At 47.6% G+C, this 26,653-nt stretch overlaps 1 protein-coding gene across 1 annotated transcript; it reads right to left on the bottom strand.

Annotated features, from left to right (window-relative positions):
• Positions 1-4,123: 4,123 nt before the first annotated feature.
• Positions 4,124-26,152, bottom strand: ESYT1 (extended synaptotagmin 1). Its single transcript, XM_043968542.1, has 31 exons — positions 25,706-26,152; positions 23,600-23,641; positions 23,230-23,364; positions 23,040-23,113; positions 22,823-22,895; positions 22,568-22,657; positions 22,222-22,277; positions 16,343-16,466; positions 16,049-16,225; positions 15,777-15,859; positions 15,526-15,574; positions 15,270-15,356; positions 15,096-15,188; positions 14,671-14,742; positions 13,614-13,700; positions 12,741-12,890; positions 12,405-12,560; positions 10,892-11,068; positions 10,668-10,750; positions 10,501-10,549; positions 9,365-9,454; positions 9,128-9,223; positions 8,919-8,990; positions 8,740-8,826; positions 8,229-8,369; positions 7,919-8,061; positions 7,710-7,808; positions 7,483-7,614; positions 7,295-7,400; positions 7,130-7,179; positions 4,124-5,012 (listed from the first exon to the last, which is right to left on the bottom strand). The coding sequence occupies exons 1-31, from the start codon at positions 26,084-26,086 to the stop codon at positions 4,973-4,975; spliced, it is 3,294 nt and encodes a 1,097-aa protein (XP_043824477.1). The 5' UTR covers positions 26,087-26,152; the 3' UTR covers positions 4,124-4,972.
• Positions 26,153-26,653: the final 501 nt, after the last annotated feature.

Below are 26,653 nucleotides of genomic sequence, written 5' to 3'. Positions count from 1 at the left end.
GTCACACAGCTAGTAAGTGTCAAGTGTCAGAGGCTGGATTTGAACTCAGGTCCTCCTGAATCCAGGGCCAGTGCTTTATCCACTGCTCCACCTAGCTGCCCCCATTTTCTTTGTTTTAATAAGTGTGTGATCATATAGTGACTTTTTAAGAGACAGTTGCTCTAAAAACAACTTAGAATTATAGTACAGGGAGTACTGGGTCTGGAGTCAGAAATATGAACGTTTTGTGCTATAAGAAACAATGAACAGGTAGATTTCAGAAAAACCAGCAAAGACTTACATGAACTAATGCAGAATGAAGTGAGCAGAACCAGAAAACATTGTACACAGTAATAGCAGCATTGTAACAATTATCAACTGTGATAGCCTTAACTCTTCCCAGCAATATAATGATCCAAGACAATTCCAAAAGACTTATGATGGAAAATGCTCTCTACATCCAAAAAAAGAACTATGGAGTTTGAATGCAGATAGAAGCAGACTATTTTCACTTTCACTGTTTTTTTTCTCTTTTGTTTTGTTCTTTCACAACGTGACTAATGTGGAAATATGCTTTACATGGTTGCAGATGTATAAACTATATCAGATTGCTTGTCCTCTTGGAAGGAGGGAAGGAACAAGGGAGAAAAATTTGGAACTCAAAATCATACCAAAAAATGAATGTTGAAAATTATTTTTACATGTAATTGGAAAAAAATAAAATACTATTTATGTTTTTTTAAAAAAGAAATATGGGAGTTCAAATGCAGCCTCAGACAGCAGGGTAACTGTGTTACCCTAAACAGGTTATGATCTTTGCCTCAGTTTCCTCAATTGTAAAAATGAGGATAACAACAGTACCTACCTCCCAAGGTTGTTGTAAGGATTAAATGAGGTAATATTTATTTGTAAAGTTATTAGTACAGTGCCTGGCACATTGTAGGTGCTTAATAAATGCTTATTTCCTTCTTTTTTCTCTCTCCCTCCTTCTTTCTCTTCCTCCCTCCCTCCCTCCCTCCCTCCCTTCCTTCCTTCCTTCCTTTCTTCCTTCCTTCCTTCCTTCCTTCCTTCCTTCCTTCCTTCCTTCCTTCCTTCCTTCCTTCCTTCCTTCCTTCCTTCCTTCCTTCCTTCCTTCCTCTGTGTTATCTCATGTGGCTACCATGATGGTGGATAAATGGATTCAGGGGGTACAGGGAGAGTGAACAATAACCACCTTGGTCATTCCTGGTAGGTGCACAGGTATGTGCCAAGCACTGGAAAAGGCTGGGAAATGTTGAAGTGGAGGAATAGCAGAGATGGGAGATTTTGTGCCAAGTGAGCTGATTTCCTAGAGGATTTTTTGGCTGAAGTGATGAACAGTGAGGTTCTGACCTCAAGGATGCTAAGAGTCTTGGCTTATCTAAAGCCAGCTAGAAAAGTGAGCCTTCTATATACTCAAAGACATCAAGGACTGGAAGACAGTTCTCAAATACACCCAAATAGTCATAGCCACACTTTTTTTGTGATAGCAAAACACTGGAAATAAAGTAGATGCTCAGTGACTGGAAAAGTGTTAGACAAATGGTAATACATGAATTTAATGGAATATTACAGTGCAGTGAGAAACAATGAAAACTGATTACGGAGAAATATGGGAAGGCATATGAGAAGGGATGAGGAAGGCAGCAAAATCAGGAAAACAGAGAAGCACCACAAAGATGCAAATGGAAATAACAGTTTTGTTGTTTGTTAACAACAGAACTGCATCTGAATGGCATTAATAAAAACATTTTTAACAAGTAAATCTTGGGTGCAATGCCCCGTATTTAAAAAAAATCAGACATGAGAGATAGGTGGTGAAGGCGGTAGAGCTCTGGGACTGGAGTCAGGACCTTGTGCAATATCTGACCTCAGAAAAATTAACGTTAAACATTTTTTGATTTTATGTAATTGAGAAAAAATAAAAGTTAAATGTAAGAAAAAAACTTCTGACCTTGGACTAGCTGTGTAATCCTGGGCCAATCACTTAACCTCTCTATTCCTATTTTCTCATCTGTAAAATGGAGATAATAGCATCTACCTCACAGGGCTATTGTGACTCTCAAATAATAAGATATGTGTAAAGCATTTTTGCAAATCTTCAAAGTGTTATAAATTTTTAATGCCATTGTTATTATCTGCTAAGTGCCTCTGCCTGTCATTTTGTGGTGTGTGTATATATGTATGTGTGTGTATATTTATATATTTTATATTTAAGTGCCAAATTTATATATAGCCTATGTATGTATATATATATACAATATATGTGTACCATATGTATATATACATGATAATACATGTGGTAGATGCGGTATATACACATGTAATATATAGTGATTTATATTATAGAATAGATTGTGTCATATAATTGTATTAATGTAATATAGAAATTTGATGTGAATATACATGCATACACATATACCAGCATATATGTAGGTATACATGAGTATATATACATGTATATGTGTAGAAATGTGAATTTTTCTGGTACTGTGTTGCATGTTGTTGTCTAAGTTGTGTGTTGAGTCTCTGCCATTAAGAAGGAAATGAATGTGGCAGAATGAACCTTGATGGGGCATTAGAACAGTGAATATTTTTCAAGCTGAACAATGTTGGGAGGTTTTTCTGTTAAATGGGCTTATATCCTCACAGGAGAACTTGGAGGCCATCCGGTTCAATCTCTTTGTTTTAGAAAGGGGGAAACTGAGGCCCAGCAACTTGCCCGAGATCCCAGTAAGCCACAGAAGTGAGATTGGAACCTGCATCCTTGGACTTCAAAGCCAGGGCTCCTTCTCCCTGGACCACAGTCCCTGTTCTCACGGGCCACTTGAGACAAACTTGCCTGGCTGTAGTCGTTTCTCTTCCCCCAGCCAGAGAAGGGACACTGCCCCGCCCCCCCAACAATTGTACAAGCCCTTTGCTAAGATCATGAGCACTACCATTGTGAGTCAGGCCAACAGTGTGCCCCCAGCCCACACCCTCCCTCCAGCTTCTGACAGTCGGTACTGAAGCTCATTTGAAGAGAACCCATAATTGCCTTCTCTGAAGTCGGCTTCAAAGGGTCTCCAGGCCGGAGGCCCAGCATGTTTTCCCTGATGTTTTGATCACATCTCTTCCTCCTCTCTTTTGCCTTCAGGGGAATATACAAAACAGCTGTTCTTTCACATGCATTTCAGAAAGAACTCCCCAGAGACTGAAGTTTGGGTCAGGTTTCAGAGAAGAGACTCAAAGTTATAAACGGCTTAATCAGCCCCCTTTCTGAATATGGCCAAGTTATGCTGTTAACAAGGAGGCAGGCTGACTTAGAACCCCTGTCCTAGACACATTAAAAAAAATGGGGGGGGCAGCTAGGTGGCGTAGTGGATAGAGCACTGGTCCTGGAGTCAGGAAGACCTGAGTTCAAATCTGGACTCAGACACTTAACACTTACTACCTATGTGACCCTGGGCAAGTCACTTAACCCCAATTGCCTGACCAAAAAAAAAAATGGGGGGCAGCTAGGTGGCGCAGTGGATAGAGCACTGGCCCTGGAGACAGGAAGACCTGAGTTCAAATCTGGCCTCAGACACTTAACACTTACTAGCTGTGTGGCCCTGGACAAGTCACTTAACCCCAATTGCCTCACTTAAAAAAAAAAAATGCAATGAGTTGTGGAGGGTTATCAGCTACTAGTTCACCCAGGTGTCTGCATCCAGTATTACAGAGGGTCTTTAACATTAGAGGGTCATATAGTGGATTGGGAATGTTTTGATCCCAGACTCTGTGTGACCTTGGATAAGTCACTAACCTCTCTAAGACTTAGTTTTTTCATCTGTGAAATGAGAAGATTGGATCAGATTAGCATCTTGGGTTCCTGCAAGCTTTAAATCTATGATCCTTCCAATTAGGTCCTGCTTAGACTGGGCACTTTGAAACTGGATTGATCCAGAACTTATCACAGACTAAAGAAAGGAGTTTTGATACTAGGGATGGGGAGAACAGATGTGTGTTATTTATTTAAACCTGGAAATTGCTTCTGCTATGCCGGGTTGGGCTTTCTAACTCCATTTCCCTCTCCATACATCACGGCAGAAACAGGCCTTGCTCTGGCCACCCTTGTGCTCAAGGAAAACGCCCATGCCAAGTGTGATATTATTGGTATTTAATATAAGATACAGTAGACAGGCAGAGTCGATGCAAACAGAAAAGGACCAGAAGCAAACCTGGTCGTCGAGTCAATAACTCAGGCACTTTAACAAAAAAAACAAACAAACACCAGAGAGTGGACAGCAGGGCCAGTGAGGACCTCAGCTGGTCCCTCACCTGCTGGAGGCCTGACACTTGACAATTGACAGAAGTGAACTTGCTGCGCAGGGACTTGGATGGACTCCAAGTGTCCCCGATTCCTCAGCTGTCACACAGGGATCGGCCCCAGCACCCCAAAGGCGGGACGGTGGGAGAATAAAGAGGGCTGGGCGGCGTCAGGCCCCCACATGCAACAGTCCTAGGGGGGAGCCAATCAGGACCTGCAGGCCTGCTGCCTGCCCATCCCCTACCTAGCGCAGGGAAGGGAACAGCAGCCGGCTAAATAAAAACAGAGGTCTTCTTAAAAAAAGCAGAATTTGGCATAAGCTGATGCCTTGGCTTGTGTTGCTGTTGGCCAGGCACAGGTACGGAGGTCCCTGGGGAGGGAAGATGGAGGCTGTGGAGAGGGACAACAGTGCAGGGGGGGGAGGGTCTGGGGCAGGGCAGGGAGCAGCCAGCTCAAGTACCTGCCCCAAGAGCCCAAGAAGAGGGCAGGCCGTGCAGAGGGGGACATGTAGGGGAGAAAAGTGTGGTCCTTCTCTTTGGTCAGGCAGTGGCCCTCAGCCTGGGCCTAATGGGGGAAGATGGGGAAGGGTCTGGGGGGCTCAGCCTCAGCCCCCAGCTTTAGGCTCTTCACATTGAGGCGGTGATGCAGTGAGGCAGGCAAGGGGTGGGGCACAGTCTTGGGCTCCTAAGAGCTGTTCCGGTCTTTGTCCTCTATGAGGTCATACCTGGAAAAGCAAGGAAAGGAATGAGTTTCTGTGTTCCCAGTGATAACAGCAACTATCCACATTTGTACAGCACTTTGGGTTCACTTTTTTTTTCTCATAGCAATCGAGCAATCAACAAGCATTTATTTTGAAGGGATGCCCATCAATTGGGGAATGGCTGGACAAGTTGTGGTATATGAATACAATGGAATACTATTGTGCTGTAAGAAATGATGAACAGGAGGAGTTCAGAAAAACCTGGAGGGTCTTGCCTGAGCTGATGATGAGTGAGATGAGCAGAACCAGAAGAACATTGTACACAGTATCATCAACATTGAGTGTTGATCTACTGTGATGGACTAGATTCTTCTCACCAATGCAATGGCACAGAAGAGTTCCAGGGAACTCATGATGGAAGAGGATCTCCAAATCCAAGGGAAAAAAAAAAGAACTGTGGAGTATAGATGCTGAATGAACCATACTATTTCTTTTGTTTTGGGTGCTGTTGTTTTTTTCTATTTTGAGGTTTTTCATCAGTGCTCTGATTTTTCTCTTATAACATGACTAATGCAGAAATAGGATTAATGTTATTATGTGTATATATATATATATATATATATATATAAAACCTATATCAGATTACCTGCTGTCTAGGGGAGGGGGGAGGGAGGGGAGGGAGGGAGAAAAATCTGAAATTGGAAAGCTTGTATAAACAAAAGTTGAGAACTATCTTTACATGTAACGGGAAAAATAAAATACTTTATTAATTAAAAAAAAAAGAAATGATGAGCAGGCGGATTTCAGAAAAACCTGAAAAGACTTACATGAATTGGTGCTGAGTGAAATGAGCAGAACCAAGAGAACATTGTGTACAGTAACAACATTGTGTGATGATCAACTGTGATGGACTTGGCTCTTCTCAGCAATGCAATGATGCAAGACAATGCCAAGACTTACAGTGGAAAATGCTCTCCACACTCAGAAAAAGAACCATGGAGTCTGAATGCAGACCGAAGCAGACTATTTTCACTTTTGTTGCTGCTATTTTTGTTATTCTTGTTTATTTTTTCTTGTTTTTTTCTTTCCTTTTGTTCTGATTAATATGGAAATATGTTTAACATGATTTTTTTGTTTGTTTTGTTTTTGTTTTCGGGGCAATGAGGGTTAAGTGACTTGCCAAGGGTCACACAGCTAGTAAGTGTCAAGTGTCTGAGGCTGGATTTTATTAAAATAAAACAAAACAAAAACCAAACATTTATTAATCTCCTATTGTATGCTAGGTGCTAGGGATACATGATCTCAAGCCGATTCCATTCTCTCAGGGTGGGGGTATAAATCCCTCTTCTGAATGATGTTACAGTAACACACTAGATGGTGGGTATTTTTATTTTCTGAGCTTTGTTTTTTTTTTTTTTTTTTGGCAAATAGGGTTAAGTGACTTGCCCAGGTTCATACATCTAGTAAGTGTCTGAGGCCAAATTTGAACTCAGGTCCTCATGACTCTATCCACTGTGCCACCTAGCTGCCCCAACCTATTTGTTTTTCTTAATGTGTGATTACACCATTCATGTTTTGAAGAAAAATGAGCCCATGAAACACAAATATTCTCTAAGAATAGCAGAACTTGAGTGTTGGAAGGGACCCCTTTTATAGATAAGAAAAAAAAGAGCCAGTGAGCGTGATTTTCTTAAGGTCACAGGACTAGGAGAGGTGTGAAAGTTGGAGATTTGAACCCATATCTTCTGACCTCACCACTTTTCCCATCATGCCAAAATATAGTCCCCATAGTTGGGAGGTAGCCTCTGAGTGGGAGGGATGTTGTCATTCTGGGACTTTTTTTTGGTGGGGCTATGAGTCACACAGCTAGTAAGTGTCAAGTATCAAGTATCTGAGGCCAGATTTGATCTCAGGTACTCCTGAATCCAGGGCTGCTCCTTTATCTGCTGTGCCACCTAGTTGGTCCCCCTTTTCCAGGACATATTTTCCAGCTCAACTATAAGGTTCTCTAGACTTCCTACAAGCAAGATTTCTTACCTTCTCAAACTACCAACCCAAGAAGTCATCTTCTTTCTCCCCAGCTAGCACATTATCAGTTGCTAGCCAGTACCACATGAAGCCATCAGCCCCCACAGACTTACCACTGAGCAGCACCCTGAGACAGATCCATCTCTGAGAGGTCGAGCTGCACCTGTTGGGGGAGAGGATGCTTTAACACTCTCCCCTCCTCTGGGGACGGGGAACCAGGGACCTCCCAGGCATTCCCCATATGCTCCTCCTCTGCCTACCCAACCCAGCCCTCTCACCTTCCCCAACAGTTCACGATCCCTTGACATAAAGGAGATATTGGACTTCACAGAGACATCCAGCTTCCGTCGAAGGGCTTCATCCAGGGGCAATTCCCACTCAAACCTAAGCGGGGAGGGGATCAGCAGAGAGCACAGGGCGCCCCCATCCCTCCCCTGCCCTCATTCTAGCCCTGATGTCTCCTCACCTCTCGCTGAATTCAGGGTTCAGGGTCCTCTTCTTTTGGGAGGTCTTTCTCTTGGAGCCCCGGTTCTTGTCCGGCAGCAAGATCAGTGACACATAGGGGTCAGGGGGATCCCGGCTACTTTGCCGCAAGCCCCTAGAAGAAAGAGGGTAAAAGGAAGAGACTTGAGGAGAGGCGGCAGGGGCGCCGCAGAGCAGGAAAGTGGGGGGTGGGAGGAGTCGGGGGCTTACCGACAGCTGTGGACAATGCTAACCAGCTTACGTTCCTCGCTGTAATACCAAACAGTCAGCTTCACTTGGCCTAGAGGTCCAGCTAGGGCTTCAGATGAGCTGTGTCGAGATGGAGAGAGAGGAAGAGGTCTGTGAGGAGGAAGGGGCCAGGACTCCACCTTCAGACACCCTTGATAGCCTCCCCCCACCACGGGGTCTCACCCGCGTACCTCTCACTGTGTGGCAGGCGCTGTCGGAGTTCCGGGGCTGAGGAGGTGACAAGGGGTGGCATTCTCCATGGCTCTGCCTCCTCACCCAGGGGAGAAGGACTGTGGCTGTGAGCTTCCACCCCTGAGTGCTGGGACACTAGGATCTGGGGTGGGGGGCACAGAGTCATTGGCCAGGCTGGAGGGCTAATGGCTTCTAGGCACCAGCCTGCCTTCCCAGCTGGGCTAACCTCATCTCTGTATTTTCCAGTTCATCTTTCCTTCTTCCTGGCCCCCTATCTCCTTCCCATCTCCCCCAAAACTAGGCACTTACCCCAAGCTGTGCTCTGAGGAGCACCTGCCCCTGCCCATTACTGAGTGGAAACCATCGATCCAGGCACAGCTGGTCAGTGACGAGGACCTCGGAGAGTGGCAAGGAAATGGAACCCAAAGCACCAGTCCCCTCTCCCCGTACCTAGTGAGAGTCAGGGAGCAAAGGTCATGAGTCTGGATGCTAGGTACTGGGAGGTGTGAGAGATGAGTCACCTGTGGCATTCTGGATTCAAAGAGTTGGTAGAGGGGCAGCTAGGTGGCGCAGTGGATAGAGCACCAGCCCTAGATTCAGGAGGACCTGAGTTCAAATCCAACCTCAGACACTTAACACTTACTAGCTGTGTGACCCTGGGCAAGTCACTTAACCCCATCTGCCTCACCAAAGGGAAAAAAACCCCAAAAAACAAAGAGTTGGTAGAGACTGGAGATGTCGACAGTGAGGGGCTTCTGCAACCACTGCCTCCCCCATCCCCTGAGTGGAGGGAGGGAGTCAGAGAATTAGGAAACAGTACCTGAAGCTCCAAGCTCTCTATGTTTGGTTTTCTGATGAGGAAGGAGAAACTCTCATCCCATATCGGGGCTGAGGTCTGGGGGCAGGTCTGGAGGAAACAATGGGATCTTCATCAGTGGCAGAAAGACTCGCACCCTCCCTTCATCCTTACCATTTTCACCCCTCGGCTTTGGCCATTACCTTGGTCTTGTAAGTGGCGTCCCCAACGGTGAGGCTGGCATACGGGCTTGGGGGCTTGGTGCCCTTGCGAAGCTGGGAGGGAAACACGGCATTAGTTAGAAGGACAGAGCTACCCACCCATGCCCTACTCAGGGGAAGCCAGTGGGCCTCCGAGGCCCAGCACTCTTTAGAGTGGCAGGGGGCCAGGACGGGAGGAGGGCATCTCTCACCGGCAGGTCTTCAGCCCGCTCTAGGTAAATGGATAGAAGGGCAGCTGCGAGTTCTGCGCTCTTCTGTGTCTGGATAAGACTATTCACCTGCAGCACCTGGAGAAGGAAGTGGTTAAGAAAGCCTTGGCCCTGAGGAACAAAAGCCGGGCAATCTTCCCTGGGTGAGGCCCTCTCCAGGTCCCTCTCCAGGTCCCTCTCCGGTCCTCTCCCTCCCTTCCACCTGAGGTCTTTGTTTACCTCCTCCAGCTCAGTGGCCGTGGGCCGGGGTGTCAGACGTTCCAGGCGCAGGTGCAGGCGGCCTGATGGTACATCCTCCAGGGGCAGCCACTGGGGAATGAGGCAGGGGTTAGGGCTTTGGAGCGCTATACCGGGTACCAATAGGAATCAGAAATCATCACCTGCTCTTTCCACTCTCCCTAATTCTGCTCTCTTCTCATTGTCTTCTTGATCCATTTCAATCCAGCTTCTGAGCTTATCATTCTCCTGAAACTGTTATCTCCAAAGTCACTGATGACTTCCTTTTTTTTTTGGTGGGGCAATGAGGGTTAAGTGACTTGCCCAAGGTCACACAGGTCCACTGCGCCACCTAGCTGCCCCACTCCTCACCATCTCTTGACCCCTCCCCCACCCCTCCAAGCTATTGCTGAGGGCTGTTAATTTCTCTCCTCTGACACTGCTGCCCTCATCACCTCCCGCCTGGACTATTGCAATAGCCTGCTTCTAGTCTCTCCCTACTCTAATCCATTCTCCATTCAACCACTAAAGTGATTTTCCTAAAGATCAGGTCTAGGGACAGCTAGGTGGCACAGTGGATAAAGCACCGGCCCTGGATTCAGGAAGACCTCAATTTAAATCCAGCCTCAAGACACCTGACACTTACTAGCTGTGTGACCCTGGGCAAGTCACTTAACCCTCATTGCCCCGCAAAAAAATTAAAAAATAAAAATAAAGATCAGGTCTGATCATGTCGCTCCCCTACTCAATAAACTCCAATGGCTCCCTATTGTCCCCAGGATCAAATACAAAGCTCTCTAGCATCCATAGCTCTCCATAACCTTGCCCCTTCCTAACTTTCCAGTCTTCATTTTTTGGGGGGAGGGGTGGCAATTTTAGTTAAGTGACTTGTCTAGGGTCACACAGCTAGGGTCTTAGCACAGTGCCTGGCACCCAGCAGTAGGAGCTTAATATTTATTTATTTTTTTTGGTGAGGCAATCGGGGTTAAGTGACTTGTCCAGAGTCACACAGCTAGTAAGTGTCAAGTGTCTGAGGCCAGATTTGAACTCAGATCCTCCTGACTCCAGGGCCAGTGCTCTATCCACTACGCCACCTAGCTGCCTCTTTAATAAATATTTGCTGATTGCCTATGCTTTACCTCGTCGATGAAGCCACTGCTGAGGACCCTGCTGAGGCTGACTTTACACCTGCAGAGGGAGAGGAAGAAGAAAAGGGTAGAGCAGAGTTCCAGACTTTCCCTAACCTCAGAGCCAGGGATAGCTCGAGCTCCCTGCACCATCCCCAGCTCTCCAGCCGTCTCCTCACCGGCCCAGGAAGTCATCCTTGTCCAGGTCCTTATCAAAGACGTCTACCTCCAACTCTTGCCCTGGAATCCCTGTGACGATCACCTGTTGGGAAAGAGCGGGGAGGGGCCCCACTGATTGAACTGAAATGCCCTCAGCCCTCCATTCTGAGTGTTTCCTTGGTGTTGGGGGCGGGGGGGATAAGAAGGAAGCCAGGTCTGGGATCTGAGCCGATGGAAGCCTGACCTCAAAGACCTCATTCCAGCGTGGATTGAGCTCCTCGCGAACGACCCGGCTTCGGAAGCTCTTCCCGGCCAGCCGAAGCTTGACGTAGGGATCGGACTTGCCTTTCACCAGCCCTCCCAGGAATCGGTCTTTGGCAATCAAGTCCTGGGCTTCTAACACATGGATTCGGAGCACACTCTGTAGAGAAACAAACAGGGAGACTTACCCCACAGCTGGTTCTGGAAAGGCCCTGGGACATTTAGGATGGGCGGATGAACCCATCAACACATGTCAGGCCAGCTACACAAACAGCATCATCCTAGGATGTCAGAGTCAGGGAGTCTTAGGTTCTTCCTCTTTTGGTTCCTGACCTCACCATGGCGGGTTGGATGATGGGGTCTCTTAAAAATAGTTAGATTTTGGGGCAGCTAGGTGGCGCGGTGGATAGAGCACCGGCCCTGGAGTCAGGAGTACCTGAGTTCAAATCCGGCCTCAGACACTTGACACTTACTAGCTGTGTGACCCTGGGCAAGTCACTTAGCCCCAATTGCCTCACTAAAAAAAAAAAAATAGATTTTTACCTTTCTCTCTGATCCTAATGCTCTTTAATAAGTACTTAAACAGGGACAACTAGGTAGCACAGTGGATAGAGTTCTGGCCCTGGATTCAGGAAGACCTGCTTTCAAATCCAGCCTCAGACACTTAACACTTACTAGCTGTATGACCCTGGGCAAGTCACTTAACCCCAATTGCCTCACCAAAAAACAAACAAACAAAAACAAAATAAATACTTAAACACTTAAATACTCTTGCTAAAGCTTATAATTTATTGGTAGCCACTCATTAGATTTTAGACAGTATAGCTAGAATTTTAGCCCCTTACAGATGGTGACCACTAAAGACTTAGTAGCTGGGGGGCAGCTAGGTGGTGCAGTGAATAAAGCACTAGCCCTGGATTCAGGAAGACTTGAGTTCAAATTCAGCCTCAGACACTTGACACTTACTAGCTGTGTGACCTTAGACAAGTCACTTAACCCTCATTGCTCCGAAAAAAACCCAAAACCAAAAAAACCCCAAGACTTAATAAGCTGGGGCATCCAGGTGGCTCACTGGATAAAGCACCAGCCCTGGAATTAGGAGGACCTGAGTTCAAATCTGGCCTCAGACACTTGACACTTACTAGCTGTGTGACCCTGGACAAGTCACTTAACCCTCATTGCTCCACCAAAAAAAAAAAAAAGGAGGTCATCAGTGACTTGGAGATAACAGTTTCAGGAGAATAATAAACTCAGAAGCTGGATTGAAATGGATCAAGAAGACAATGTGTGACAAGTCACAACTCCCAAGCTCCCCCTCCCATCCCCCCCGAAAAGATGCAATAGCTAAGTGGCCTTGGGCAAGTCATTTAACCTCTATGGGGGACTAGGTTCTCATCTGTAAAATGTAAGCTCTGGATTCTATGAACTCTAAGGTCATCTATGATCCACCCATGACCTAGCATAATACCCTGGTCCCTGTTGGAATTCCCACTTACCTCAGTCCCAAAGTGGCTATCTGGAGTACAATGGCTTGGTCGGGGTGGGACGTCCACACTGCTGCCCATCTGGATGCTCTCACTGGCTGTATCCAGGAGACCAGGAGAGCTGGGCATGGTGGGGAAGTGCAAGTCTGATGTGTCCAAGTACAGAATCTACAGAGGGTGATGGTGTTATAATGCCAGCTCAGCCAGCAGGGGGTGGCCAGGCTGCTCCCGCCTCCAGCCTCCTGCCCAGGCAAGTTCTGCCAACACACTCGTCCAGCAGACCAGTACTTATGAAGCAGCAGCACCTCCACCCCACCCACCCCAACCCTCCCACAGGAGCCTCTGTACCCTCAGAACCAGCTTCATGTAGAGTCGGGAGGTCGGGCCAGAACTAGCAAGCTGGAACCACTGATCCAAGATGAGGTCGGGAGCAGTGAGCAGACGAGCCAAGGGCAGGGTCAGTGCTCCTAGAGTCAAGGCCCTGGAGTCATCCTTCACCTAAGGGGAAATACCAATACCAATAAGGAAGAATTGGGGAAGAGATGAAGTGAGAAGATCATACTCTACTTAATCACCCTTATTCCCCATTATTCTCCAAGCAGTTTGCTTGCTGGACTTCCAAGTGTAGCCCCAACCAGATCAAAATATAATTGGGAAACGTTAACAAAACGAATAAGAATATGCTACAACATAGATAATGCTCATTTGTGGTTTTCTAAGTCAACAGGAGGCAGCAGGCTGGGATCCTTCCTATTTGAGGTGAACAACTCAGCCTACCTCATTGCCATCTCCACGGTTCTGCTCCTCCCTCTTTCCTCTCCCACTATTCAAACCCCATCTTTCTCATTACAGGGAGTTTCTTTACAATCCTCAAAAAAAAAAGGGGGGGGGGGGAGAAATGCTGACAAGAAAATGGCTAGAAATCCACACAAGAAAATCTAAATGAACAAAAACCCAAAGAGCAAGCCCAAGAAAGACCCTGCTCTGCATCAAAATGAATATGGAGACTAAGGGTGTGAGTGGGGTGAACTTTCACAGTATCTTGCCTGTTTCTCTCCAGTACACCTGTTCTTTTTTGGTAGAGTCAGCTGTGGACATAGCTTATTTTTCTAATTTTCAGACTCCCCAAGGGCCTGGGCCTCATTTTTCTTTGACTTTTCCAAAGTGCACAGAGTGAGCCCCCAGGAGCTCTCCTCCTTCCAGGGTGGGCCACAATCTCACCTGCACATCGAGTTCCTGGCTTCTCGGGTCCTGCAGGAAGAATCGGAATGCTTCTTCCCACACTGGGGAGTTGGTGTTATAGGTAGCCTGGAAAAGGAGGGGTAGAAGGGAGTGCTTACATTAATTAGCCTTCAGCCCAAGGTCCTCATACCTGCCACCAGAAAGCGGCATAGAAGAGGACTTGAAATGGCAAAGAGAAAGCTGAGCCTCCAAAAGAATCTGGGAGAAGATGCTGCCACATGTTCCACCTTGCAGAGATTGGGGTGGGGGTGGGCAGTACACAGGCGTGGAAAATTGCATATAATGCTAGGTTTTTATCAACATACTCATCAGTTTTGCTGAATATTATTTCTCTTCCTCTTTTTAAAAATAATTCTTAGGGGCGGCTAGGTGGCGCAGTGGATAAAGCACCGGCCCTGGATTCAGGAGTACCTGAGTTCAAGTCCGGCCTCAGACACTTGACACGTACTGGCTGTGTGACCCTGGGCAAGTCACTTAACCCCCATTGCCCCTCAAAAACAAAAAAAAAAAAACAAAATAAAAATAATTCTTTTTTTGTTAGGGCAATGAGGGTTAAGTGACTTGCCCAGGGTCACACAGCCAGTAAAGTGTCAAGTGTCTGTGGCCAAATTTGAACTCAGATCCTCCTGAATCCAGGGCCGGTGCTTTATCCACTGTGCCACCTAGCTGTCCGCTAAAAATAATTCTTAAAAGAGACAGCCTGGGGCAGCTAGGTGGCACAGTGGATAGAGCACCGGCCCTGGAGTCCAGACACTTAACACTTACTAGCTGTGTGACCCTGGGCAAGTCACTTAACCCTCATTGCCCTGCCCCCCCCAAAGATAATGATAATAAAAAGAGATGGCCAGACTGTATTAGAGGTTACTGGTTATAAAGGTGATTAAATAAGGTGGGGCCACAGTTTGATCCACCTACTTCCCCTTCTTTAAAAAAAAAAACCAAAACAATAAAATCTATTTTTTAAAAATAAGGAGGTTTGAAATGGACTTTTCCCGAGATCATAAGGCACCTCCCCACAGGTCTCCTCTCCCCTTACCTTGCTTTCTCGAGTCACATCCTGCACGGAGAGCTGCACCATTGGGTTGGGTTCCTTGTTCCCTTTCTTCAGCTGGGCGGGGAGGAAAAGCCATGACCAGAGAGCTCCCTTTACTTTTTTTTTTTTTTAACCAGGAGGGAGAAGGGGTAAGGGAGGTGGGCTGGGTGTGGAGTAGGGGGAATCCCTGTTCCAAATGTCCTAGCTCCCCTCCTGCAGGCTCCTATGCTGAAAGAGCAGCTTCTAGAACAAGCAGGTTACAACTAGCCAGGGACAGGACAAAGGACTCTAAGCAGCACTGTCTCCCTTGGCCTACCTATTGGGAACAGAAAAAGTCAGAGAGTGCTAGAATCTACCCCATCTCCCCCCCCCAATTTTCTTTATAACCCCAGGTCTCCTGCCTACCCCCAACCAGTCCCCAAACTCACAGGTAAGTCCTGGGCCCTGTCCAAGTAGACAACCAAGATGGCAGCCGAAGGGGGTTCTGGTCGGGAAGAAATACCTCTATTCCACTGCAATACCTGAGAGGAAAAATTGAGAACAATCGAATTCAAATCTCTTAGCTGCAGGTTCCTTCCCTATCTCCTACCTCCATCCATTACCTGTTCCAGCTTGTCAGCATCTGGTAACAGTGACAGCCACTCCAGCCGAAGGTGAACTTGGCCCTGTCCTCCTTGTAATGGGAACCACTAGGGGTTAAAGAAGACATAGGAGATGCTGAGGTGGGGATGGAGTCAGCAGATTCCCAGATCTTTAATTCACCTCCTTTCAATTAACCATCCATTTATTTATCTTCCAATGCTCATTGGGGCACAACCCCACAAGCACGACCCTTCCCACACAGCCCTCCTCACTCACATTATCCAATACTTGAGCCTCTAGCACCTTTCCCAAGTCCAGCTTCAGTCTGAAGGAGGGAGGGGAGAGGGGAAATGCCATTAGTATTTGGGAAAGTCAGCAAACCCCACCCCTCCAAGTCCCTTTCCTTTGTCCTTAGGAGGACCTGACAGATGAGACATGGGAACAGGGCAGGAAGGGGAGCAATGAATGCCACTGAGATCAGGACACCTATTTCAAGAGTCCCCTGGGGATTCCACTGTTGCTCTCACCTGCCCAGAAAGTCATCTTTGTCGGGATCCTTGTCAAATATTTCCACTTCTACCTCCTGTCCTGGAACCTCATGCACCATCACCTAGGGAGGGGGAAAAGGAACCTTTGTCTTCAGTGGGGGTTTTCTGAGTGTCCAGGGGCTTTCAAACTCTACCCCAACTAAATTGTGAAGTCCACTTTCTTCCCAAGCTTCTCTCCCCGGCCCACCACACCAACTTTCCAGGTTGTCCTCATTCCTCTAACACAGGACCCGCTTCCCCAGCCTTCCTACCTCATAAGTCTCTCCCCACTGCGGGTTGAGGTCTTCATTAATGACACGGCTGCAGAACACCTGGGTTCCCACACGCACTATGGCATACGGGTCTGATTTGCCTTTTATCAAACCTGGCACATAGGTATCCTTGGAGCTCAGTGCCCGGGCGGCAAGCAAGTGAATCCGTACAATACCCTGGACAAGAGAGGAAGGGAGGGTCTAAGATGAAGAGTCGCAGGGCTCACAGTAGGGCCTTCTGGAGACAATATCCCCTGGGACAGGAGGTTCGGGCGGTGAGGGGAAGGAACATACCCGAGGCAGTGGAGATCGAAGTTGGGCCACATCCTGCAAGTCTGGCACAAGAGGCACCAGCAGACGATTGGGCAGTACGAGGAAGGCAGCAATGGAGTCCATAATCACCGTGTCAGACAGAGAGCTGAGGGGAGGACAGGGAGGAACAATGGGCATAGCACCTGCCTTGGTTTCCTCCAGATTCTCTGGGACCCCTCCCCCCTTACCTGGAGAGGGAAGGCCGCTTGGGGCCCAACCCTGCTCTCCTCAACCTCTGCTAGTCTGCTTCTTCTGGGGTTTTCTCTCCGATCTCCCTTTCTGTGAGTAGACTACTTTACTAGTTCCTAGTCTATCTCTTCTAGCTCCCTATTTAGTTTTTCCCCCGAGGTTCTGCTCCAAGCTTTCTCTTCTCTCTCCCTTGAAATAATCCAATCATCCTGCTCCCAGGATCTCAATTCCTGCCTTTATGGCAGATAGAGGTTCTTAACCATGGGCCTGTAAACTTAATTTTATTTTTAATACTGATAACTGTATTCCAATATAATTGGTTTCCATGTAATCCAATGCTTTTTATTTTATGCATTTAAAAACATTCTGAAGAGGGGTCCATGGGTTTTACCGGATTGTGTACAAAAAGGGTTAAGAATCCCTGATCCATGCCAATGACCCTAATTCCATCTCTGACCCCAAAATTGCTCAATCTTTAATCAGTCAACAAGCATTAAAGTGCAAGGTCATGGGGATACATACATACATGGGGATACACATTTTTTTCTAACAATTTTTTTTTTTTTTGGCAGGGCAATGAGGGTTAAGTGACTTGCCCAGGGTCACACAGCTAGTAAATGTCAAGTGTCTGAGGCTGGATTTGAACTCAGGTCCTTCTGAATCCAAGGCCATTGCTCTATCCACTGCACCACCTAGCTGCCCCTTTTTCTAACAATTAAAAAAAAAAAACTGTCCTGGGGTGGGGAAGGTAGGTGGCCCAGTGGATAAAGCACCAGCCCTGGATTCAGGAGGATCTGAGTTCAAATCTGAACTCAGACACTTGATACTTACTAGCTGTGTGACCCTGGGCAAGTCACTTAACCCCCATTGACCCCCCCCAAAAAAAAACCCTGTTCCGGTCTCCTTTTCCTTCACCCCTCTACCCCTGCCCCCAATACATACTCTATATACATGGTGAAGGCAAGTACACATGTAAGTGAATTCCAGGGGGAGGCACTAGAAGCTGGGGGGGAGGGGGCGCTAAGGGGGAGGGGTGAGGAGAGGGGAGGAGTGAGAGGGGAACCGGAAAGGTCTCATGTAGGAAGCGGTATCTGAGATAAGTTTGAATGAGAGGAGGTTTCAGACCTCAGCATAGTAGCTAGATATTCTCACTGAATGTTACTTTAAACTTAATGTATCTAAAACTAAATTGAATGTTCCTCCTGTCCCTCAACCCTGCCCCTCCCCTGCAGCCCCAATTGCTCCTCCTCCTCCTTACTTACTTACTTACATTTCTGTCCATCCATGAAATCATCATTCATCTTCTTGGTCCCCTAGCCTAGAACTTTCAGTCAAATGAAGGGTCAGGAGTAGGATAGGGACCAGACCTATGATTTCATTGGTATAAGAAACTTGCAGGTGAGGGAACTCCCAGAGCAAGGCCTTCTCTGCAACTTATAGTCATGGGGCAGGCAGGTGGATAGAGCACTGACCCTGAAGTTAGGAGGATCCAAGTTCAGATCTTACCTTTAGATGCTTACTAGCTGTGTGACCCTGGGCAAGTCACTTAACCCCAATTGCCTTAAACACCTGGGGCCCTCTCCAGTCATCCTGATCCATATTTTGCCACTGGAGCCAGATGGCTCTGGAGAAGAGAGTGAGGTTGGTGACCTTGCACAGCCCTCCCTTACTTAAATCCAATTCACTGGAGGTCATGCCATCACCCTGGTGTCATAATCCTCCTTGAGAACAAAGGACAAACAATAAAACAGCAACATATACTCTTAGAGAGCTACCTAGAAACTGAAAAGATAAGCTAGACAAGCAATACCATCAGGCTGTGTGAGTCAGAGGGAGGATCTGAACTCAGGTCTTCCTGGCTTTAAGGTTGGCTCTCTCTCAAACAGCAACAAAACTCACACTAAATCTGATAGCCAGGGGCAGTTAGGTGGTGCAGTGGATAGAGCACCAGCCCTGGAGTCAGGAGGACCTGAGTTCAAATCCAGCCTCAGACACTTAACACTTACTAGCTGTGTGACCCTGGGCAAGTCACTTAACCCTAACTGCCTCACTAAAAAAAAAAAACCAAAACCCCAAAAAACGTGATAGCCAATGGTCCCAACCTAGAATCATCCTGGGCAACCCCAGACCTCCAGGGCCCTGCCCTGAGCCTCAACAATAGAGAATACCCCCAATCTCTAACCCCCCCCTCCCCTTCACTCATAGTGCCTGGACTGTCTCTGCTCTGCTGAATTGTTGCAATAAATCCCTAATTGTTTTTTATGGCTGCCAAATGGATGTTTCCAACATAGGTCTGACAATATCACTCTCATGATCAATAAAGTCCAATGGCCCCTGTTGTCTTTACGGTAAAATTCAAACTCCTCCACCTGCCACTTAACGCTCTTTACAACCTGACATCAATCTAGCTTTCCACACTGGTCACATGGAACATCCTCTTCTATACAGTAAATATTCACGCCCTTCTCCAGTCAGGCCAGCTTGCTTGCTGTTCCACATCCATGACAATCTAGTGCTCTAACCTCCACCCCAAGAAGCCCCTGCCTCCCTTCCAGGCTCCACTCAAAGGGCACTTCCTACAAGAAGTCTTTCCTGATCCTTCCGGTTACTGGCGTGCCAATTCAAACTCCCATTTTGAATACCCTGCACAGTACCGGACAGAGTAGTTATTGGAATGAATGAACATTGTTACTCCTTGTTTTGTTTTTTGTTTTTTTAGTGAGGCAATTGGGGTTAAGTGACTTGCCCAAGGTCACACAGCTAGTAAGTGTTAAGTGTCTGAGGCTGGATTTGAACTCAGGTCCTCCTGACTCCAAGGCCAGTGCTCTATCCACTGCGCCCCCTAGCTGCCCCACTCCTTGTTAAAGAGGATGCTCTCAGTCTTCATTGATACACGGATTGATGACAGCAGGAGAAGCTCACTCTGCATGATCATCTGAAACTTCTGTGTATTCTTTCTTTTTTGGACTGAACCTATAATTTTATGAGAGCAGGGAGTTTCTGGCAAGGAATTTCCTTCAATAAGGCCAATCAGCCTTTTCTTGGCAATTAGAATCCTAGGGCATTGCCTGGGGCACTGAGCCAGGATGTGGGAGAGGTGGGCTCGAACCCAGGTCTTGCTGATTCCTAGGCCAGCTAGATTGAGCCATGTTGTGTGAATCCCATCAACCACTCCTTCAGGTTGTTTCCATGATTTTTTTTTTCCAGAGCTTCCCCCTACTCCCTTTGGTTTTATTTACTCCAAAACTGAAACAAAAAAAAATTAACTAAACTTCCCAAATCTAATCCAACGAGCACTGATTATGCCCCTACTATGTGCAATGTGCTATGCTAGATACTACACTAGATATAAAGACATTAAATGAAAAAGAATGCCAGTCTTCAAGGAGCTGACGTTCTATTTGGGGCAACATGTCAAGTATACACATGATAAAGGCAACCCATAAGATTCTAAGAGGCAGAGACGAGGAGGGAGGGAATGCCAGGCATGGGTGACCTCCTGTGCAAAGTCACTGACGCAACAGCTGGGAATGCTGTGTTCCACGAAGAGCAAGTATACCAATTTAGGTGGAATGCAGAATTTGCGAGGGGGGATGATAACATGAGGTAAAGACTGGGAAAGTCAACAGGAGCTCAACTGTAGAGGATCTCAATGTCAGGCCAAAGAGTTTGCATTTTATCCCAGGGGAAACATTTTTGTCCATGGGAGCGATGTGGTCAGACCATGCCTCAGAAAGATGACTGTAGCAGCTGTATAGAGATGCATTAAAGTTGAATGAAAGTGAAACCAGAAGAAAAAAAAGAGTAGAACAAGGCAGACCCCTGGGAATGCTATTTATTACAACAAAGAGTTGGGGCAAGAGGGAATGAAGGCCTGGCCTAGGGGGGTGGCTACAAGAGAAAAGGAGACTGCCTCAAAATGTCTTATTGGAAGTAGAAAGGAGGAGACTTAGCAACTGATCAGAATGGGGACAGTACATGCTAAGGATTTTTCTAATATGAATAAGAATCAAAGATGGTACATTTTAATGATTAGATCTGTAGAGACATGTTAATATATCTATAGATAACATTTCTATATATTTATCAATATCTATCTAGATATAGATGTATATATTATATACGTTATATATTATATAATATTATATACCATTACATGTATATATTACACACACATACAATTACATTTGCTATGTATACATGTGTGAATGTACTGTGTGTATACATACATATATACATATACACACAGATATATATACACACACACACACATATGTACAAATATATATATATGTATATGTGTGTGTATATTTATATATGCATAGATCCAGAGGGGTTCTTAACCTCCTTGTGTCTTGGACCCCTTTGGCAGTCTAGGGAAGCCTGACAATCCCTTCTCAGAATTGTTTTTAAATGCATAAAATAAAATATATAGGATTACAAAGGGAAACAACTATATCAAAATAGTTATGAAAATATTAATAACGAAAACTAAGTTCATAGATCCTAATAGGGAAATCTTTTTTAAAAAACAAACAAAAGGGATATTTTAATAATCATGATTCTTTTATGATGCCACAGTGATGGAGGAAAGATAACTGGGCATGGAGTCAGGAAACCTGGGCACAAGTATGGGCTCTGACACCAGTTGTGTGGGTGTGCTATGGGCAAATCACTTCATCTTTCTGAGCCCTGGTTTCTTCACATGTAAAAGAAGAATAATATCACTCTAGTTGCTTCACAGGACTGCTCTGATGGAAGCAATGGGAACAAATAATTGAAATCCTCATATTCCGTCAGTCAGACCTCTCCATTCTTCCTTCCCTACATCCACCCCCACTTTGCACACTAAGCCCTTATCAACTCCCACTTCAACTACTATTGTAATGTTTTATTGATGCCTTTTTTTGACATCACAATCATTTCCCAATATATGATCCTCTCATACACATATTTATAAGAAGAACAGATCTGACAGCATATACAACATACCACATTCATACTCCCTCACATTTCCTGCCTAGACTGTTACAATAATAAGTTAAATGGGGGCAGCTAGGTGGTGCAGTGCATAGAGCATGGGCCCTGGAGTCAGGAGTACCTGAGTTCAAATCCGGCCTCAGACACTTAACACACACTTACTAGCTGTGTGACCCTGGGCAAGTCACTTAACCCCAATTGCCTCACTAAAAAAAAAAATTAATTAATAATAAGTTAAACGGTCTCTTTATTGTTCAGTCAGTTCAGGAAGCTCTTTCCTCATGTCTCTCCTTTGTTTAGATTCCTACAAGGCTCCCCTAACTATCTATGGGTTAATGTCTAAACTTATTCTGACTTTCAAGGACCTCCACAATCACAAGATTATCCATCTAGAGCTGGAAGCAACCTTAGAGGCAGCTAGTCCAAATGCCTTCAGTTTAAAGATGAGGAAATGGGGCCCAGTACAAGGTGGTGCTTGAACTAAGTCTTGAAGGAAGAGGGGGATTCTCTGTCTACAGGATGAAATCTACACTTATCCTGACTTTCAGTGACATCCACAATTTTAGGATCATAACAAGTAGACTGTAAACTCCTTGAGGGCAGGTACTACTGGCTTCTCCAAATACCCTATAATTCCATAGCACAGTGCTGAGCACTTCACAAGCGCTAGATAAATACTTATTAATTCATACCTAAGGCCCGGGATGTCTAGCAGGTTGGTCATCCCTGTCCAGTTGATGTCCAAGGTCTGAAGTGAAAAGAGCAGGAGATATATCATATTTTTAGGTGGAACTTTGAGGTGATTGTTCAATTCTTTCCTTCCCCCAATCCAACCCTCTCTCCCCATAGCCAGCAATTCCCTTTCTCCTAGACCTTGAATTCCCTGGGATCTTCTTCAGGTGGTGTTACCATGCATACTGTAAGAAAGAATGTCTAAGGGTTGACCCCCTTCCCCATAGGTATGGGTCATTATTTTTCTCCTGTGTCTCCTTCTCCCACTGTCCACCCCTACCCTTTTCCCCTCCAATTTCCCCTTACTGGACGTCGGATGAAGAACATGGAAACAGCCCCGACAATAGGAAGGTCTCCTATAAGTGGTTCAAGGATCACCCTTAGGATGCCATGTAGCTGGAGCAGAAAGAGAAGGCCAGAGTCTTCTAATCATGGTTTGCCCCCTGCCCCTACCCAACATACTTAACTAGGACTTCTCCAAGTCCAACCCTCTGCTTTCTGATAGCCCTCACAACTTAGAGCTAAAATACCCTAATATCAGGACATTACTCTATAACTCACCTGCATACCCTTAACTCCAGCTTTACAAAAATATTTCTTCACTTCCACATCAATCTGCACGTCACCCACATAACTGGGAGAGTGGGGGAAAGGGAAGAGGCAGAAGAAAACAAATCATATTAGGAATTTAAGGTTAAAAAGGGCAAGGGGAGCTTAGGAACAGAAGAGAGAAAGCAGGAATGGATAAAATGGAGTGGGGGCATGGGGAAGAAGGTACCTGATATTTAGGTCTAGCAGGATCTGCTGTTTATTCTGGCCAGTGTGAACCTTGACCCCCAGGATACGTAAAGGCTGAGAAGGGAATAGAGGGAAGAAAAGAGGCATTTGGTGTAAGGCAGTGTTCTGCCTGTGCACTGGCCCCATAATTGGACCCTCCCCATCCCCATGACTTGTGTCACCCGCCTCACCTTTTCACCTAGTTCCACACGAGTAAATGTGAAAGTCTGCAGATGAGTATTGGATGCCCGAACAGCTGGGGCCACTGTTTCTGCCAAGAGTTTCTCCATATACTGGCCCAAGAAGGGCCAGGCCTGGGCCACAATCTTGGGATGACAGAGGAGAAGTCATGGGGAGGATCACCCTGTCTCTTCCTTATGCAGTCAGCTCCCCTCTGAGAACCTACTTCCCCAAACAGCTACCTCCCCCGCTTAAAACTCTAGGGAACAAGACTAGGTTTGAATTAGGAGTGATAGGGTCAACATCCCCTCCTGGCTGGCAGGGGAGTAAAAGTCTCAGCAAGTGGACAGAGAGAATCTGCCTAGCCCCTTGCAAACTCACCTTGTTCAGCCACTCAACCTTCTCCACATCAGGGAAGCTGACCTGGAGCAAAGGAAGAACACACATTTGCACCATTTAGACCAGGGATTCGGAACCTTTTTCTGTATTATGGGCCCTTCTGGGAGTCTTAGTGAAGCCTATGGAACTCTTCTCAGAATGTTCTTAAATGTATAAAATACACAGGATCACAAAGAAAACCAAGTATATTGAAATAAAGAGGTCGCCCCCCCCCCCAATTCATGGATGCCCAGGTTAAGAATGCCTGAATTAGAACTTTCCTCCATCTGTGGTTTATGCCTATGAGTGTGGTATCAGCATGGGACAGGAAGTCTATGCGTGTGTGCCAGGATGCCCACTGACAGTGGACGGTGTTGGTGGTGTTGTTGAGTAGGGTGGGGACAGAGGGACATGTAGTTTCACTTCCATTAAAGACTCCTGGGAGACAATTCTAGGGGTACAGCAGAGATTTGGGGGGGGAGTAGGGATACTAAGTCAAGGCTCGGGCAGCACAGCAGCCCCTTTGTTTTCCAATGGCTCCCTTGCGTGGGAGGTGGCAGTCACAGCTGCTGGGGTGAGTGATGGTACATTCTTTAGAAGGAGGAATCCTTTCCTTTGGATAGCGTTCCTTATAACACTAGAGGAGAATGAGGAGGGTACCTAGAAGTTACATTTTCCCAATCCTACTGCACCTGGAGAGGCTAAAGGGTTAAACTAAAAATAATAAGGGAATTGGCCCGAGGCCCCCCTTTTCCTGGGGGGGGGGGAGGAGGTAGAGAGAAGTTTCCACGAATTCGATGTGGGAGTGGCAGAGACGTGGAGCTGGTAAAGAGGGCTGGAAGGTGGGGGTTGGGAGAAGGATCTAGGCTACCAGTCCCACCCCAGAGGATAGGGCTCCAAGGAAGAACTCCGGCTCAAAACTGTCAGTCTCAGAGCAGAGCCACACACTTTCAGAAGCCTAGTTGCACTCCGTCTGGGCTAGCTTTGATTTCCTTCTAGACAGGGCAACTTTGCTGGGGGTGGGAAAGGGAGGGGCCCAGCTTGGTTATGGGTTCGGTCTCTGTTTCCCGCTAATGCTCCTTCTGGCCTGCACTGCTACATCCGGTCTGTCCCTTCACTGCAGAGAAAGCGAATATTTCTGGGTCCCCACCCCACCGCACCTATACCTCTAGACCTTTCCAGCTCAGGGGTCTGAAGAACTGGGTGGGGCTGAAGCCAGAAGGTGGGGGAAGGGTGTGGACAGCAGACACTGCAGCATCTGCACACATCCCCCTCCCCTCTCCCTTTCTTTCTTTCTCTCTTTCTTTCTCTCTCCTTCCTCCCCCGCCCCCCCTCCCCCTAGTCCTGCAGCCAACCACAACCACTACCGCAGTCCAGGCTGGGGGCCTGATGCTTAGATAGTGAGGTTCAGAAAAGGGTCCATCCAGGGGGTTAGGGATGCCCAAAGAGGAAAAAGGGAGGGGAGCATGACAGGTCGATGTCCGAGGGGCTGGGTCCTTGTAACCTCAGAGTTGTGTGTTGGGGAAGCCATACAATAAAGTAGATAAAAACGTCCCAGTAAGGGGGGAGGGGGAGGAGGGAAGGACAGGGAAATCCCTCGGAGCAGAGCCAGTGGGGAAGGTGACGAGATGCCCGTGGGGGAGGGGAAGAAGGTGCTATACAGAGAGTGCAGATAAGGTGGTACCCATGGCTGTAGTGGTGGTGGGAGATGGTTTGTAGTCTGGGGAAAGTGGCATGCCTGACATGGGGTGCCAAGGTGTGTGTGGGCGGTAGGGTTCAGGGCTCCGGAGAGCGGAAAATGGGAGAAGTTAATAGCTTCAGGGCTAGGAATCTTAGTAGTGTCCAGCGGAGGGGAGGGGGGGGGGAGAGAAGAGAATCCTGGCGGGAGCGGTGGCGGATCCCTGGAGATCAGGATCCCGCAAGAGTTAAGAAAGGTAGGGCTGTTGGGTTGGAGTGAAGTCTGGGGAGCTGTCCTGGGGATGGCGATGCTCTAGAATGGAGGGCTGGGGTGGGGTGAGGGGGGAGTCTCCAGAAGTCCGGCTGGGGGTGGTCCCGGGGGAACTAGCCAGGGGCTGCAGGAGGTGGAGGGGGGGCGGAGGGCTCTCTCACCCAAGCGGGCAGCTCGCGATGGCTCAGGTAGAGTGTCTGCGCGGTGAGCTGCTCCTCGTTGTCCAGCAGCTGCCGCGCCGCCCGCAGGCTCCGCTCCTTCTCGCCGCGGACCCGGCGCCAGCCCAGGTAGAGGGCTAGGCCGAAGAGCACGAAGCCCACGCTGAGCCCCATGGCCCCGGCTAGATACACGGGCACCAGCACTAGCAGCCTCCGCCCGAAGGAGCTCAGCACTGCCAGCGCCTCGCCTGCTGCCCCGGGCTGCTGCTGCTCCGGCGGGGGCGGCGACTCCGCGGGGCTGGGGTCCTCCTTAGCCGGCGCCGCGGGGAGCTGGTCAGTGGGGCTGGCCACGGGGCCAGGACCCTTTCCAACGGGCCGCTCCATGGTGCCAACGCCCGCACTGGAGCCCAGCTCCGCGCTGCCCCGCCTGGCTGCCCCGATCCACCAAGCAAACCGAGAACCCCAGGGGCGGGGCGGCTACTTTAGACCACGCCCCTTTCGGACAGCTCCCATTGGTCCACGCCCCAAGACTGGGGCGGGGCAACGGGTAGAGACCCCGCCTCTCTGCTGGGGAGGCGTGGAATCCAGAGAGGCAGAGCCCCTTCTCTGATTGGGCTATGCAACACTGGGGAGGGGACGATCCCGGAGATAGGGGAAAGAAGAGTCTGATTGGTTAGAAGGAGAGAAGGAGGCGTGGCGCACAATTTAAAGGGGGGGGGGGGTGGCCGGAGTAGGAGGTGTCCCCACGTGGGATGGGTGGGGCTGATGTGTGACGTCATGACGAGCTTCCCCTCCCCACAATTGCTCTGGTTTAGGCTGAACTGCCTTGGCTAAATTAAAGTTTTGTAGATGTTTAGAAGCGCCATTACCCCCAAATATGGATAGGTCGGGAGGGATAGGCTGGGGATGCTGACCCTCCCCTCTCCTCAAACCGAAGGTGCTGAAACCCAT

Source organism: Dromiciops gliroides, chromosome 5, assembly GCF_019393635.1.
Source record: "Dromiciops gliroides isolate mDroGli1 chromosome 5, mDroGli1.pri, whole genome shotgun sequence".
NCBI lineage: Eukaryota > Metazoa > Chordata > Mammalia > Microbiotheria > Microbiotheriidae > Dromiciops > Dromiciops gliroides.
Note: the sequence above shows the minus strand (reverse complement) of the source record. Positions and strands in the feature narration are given on the sequence as shown.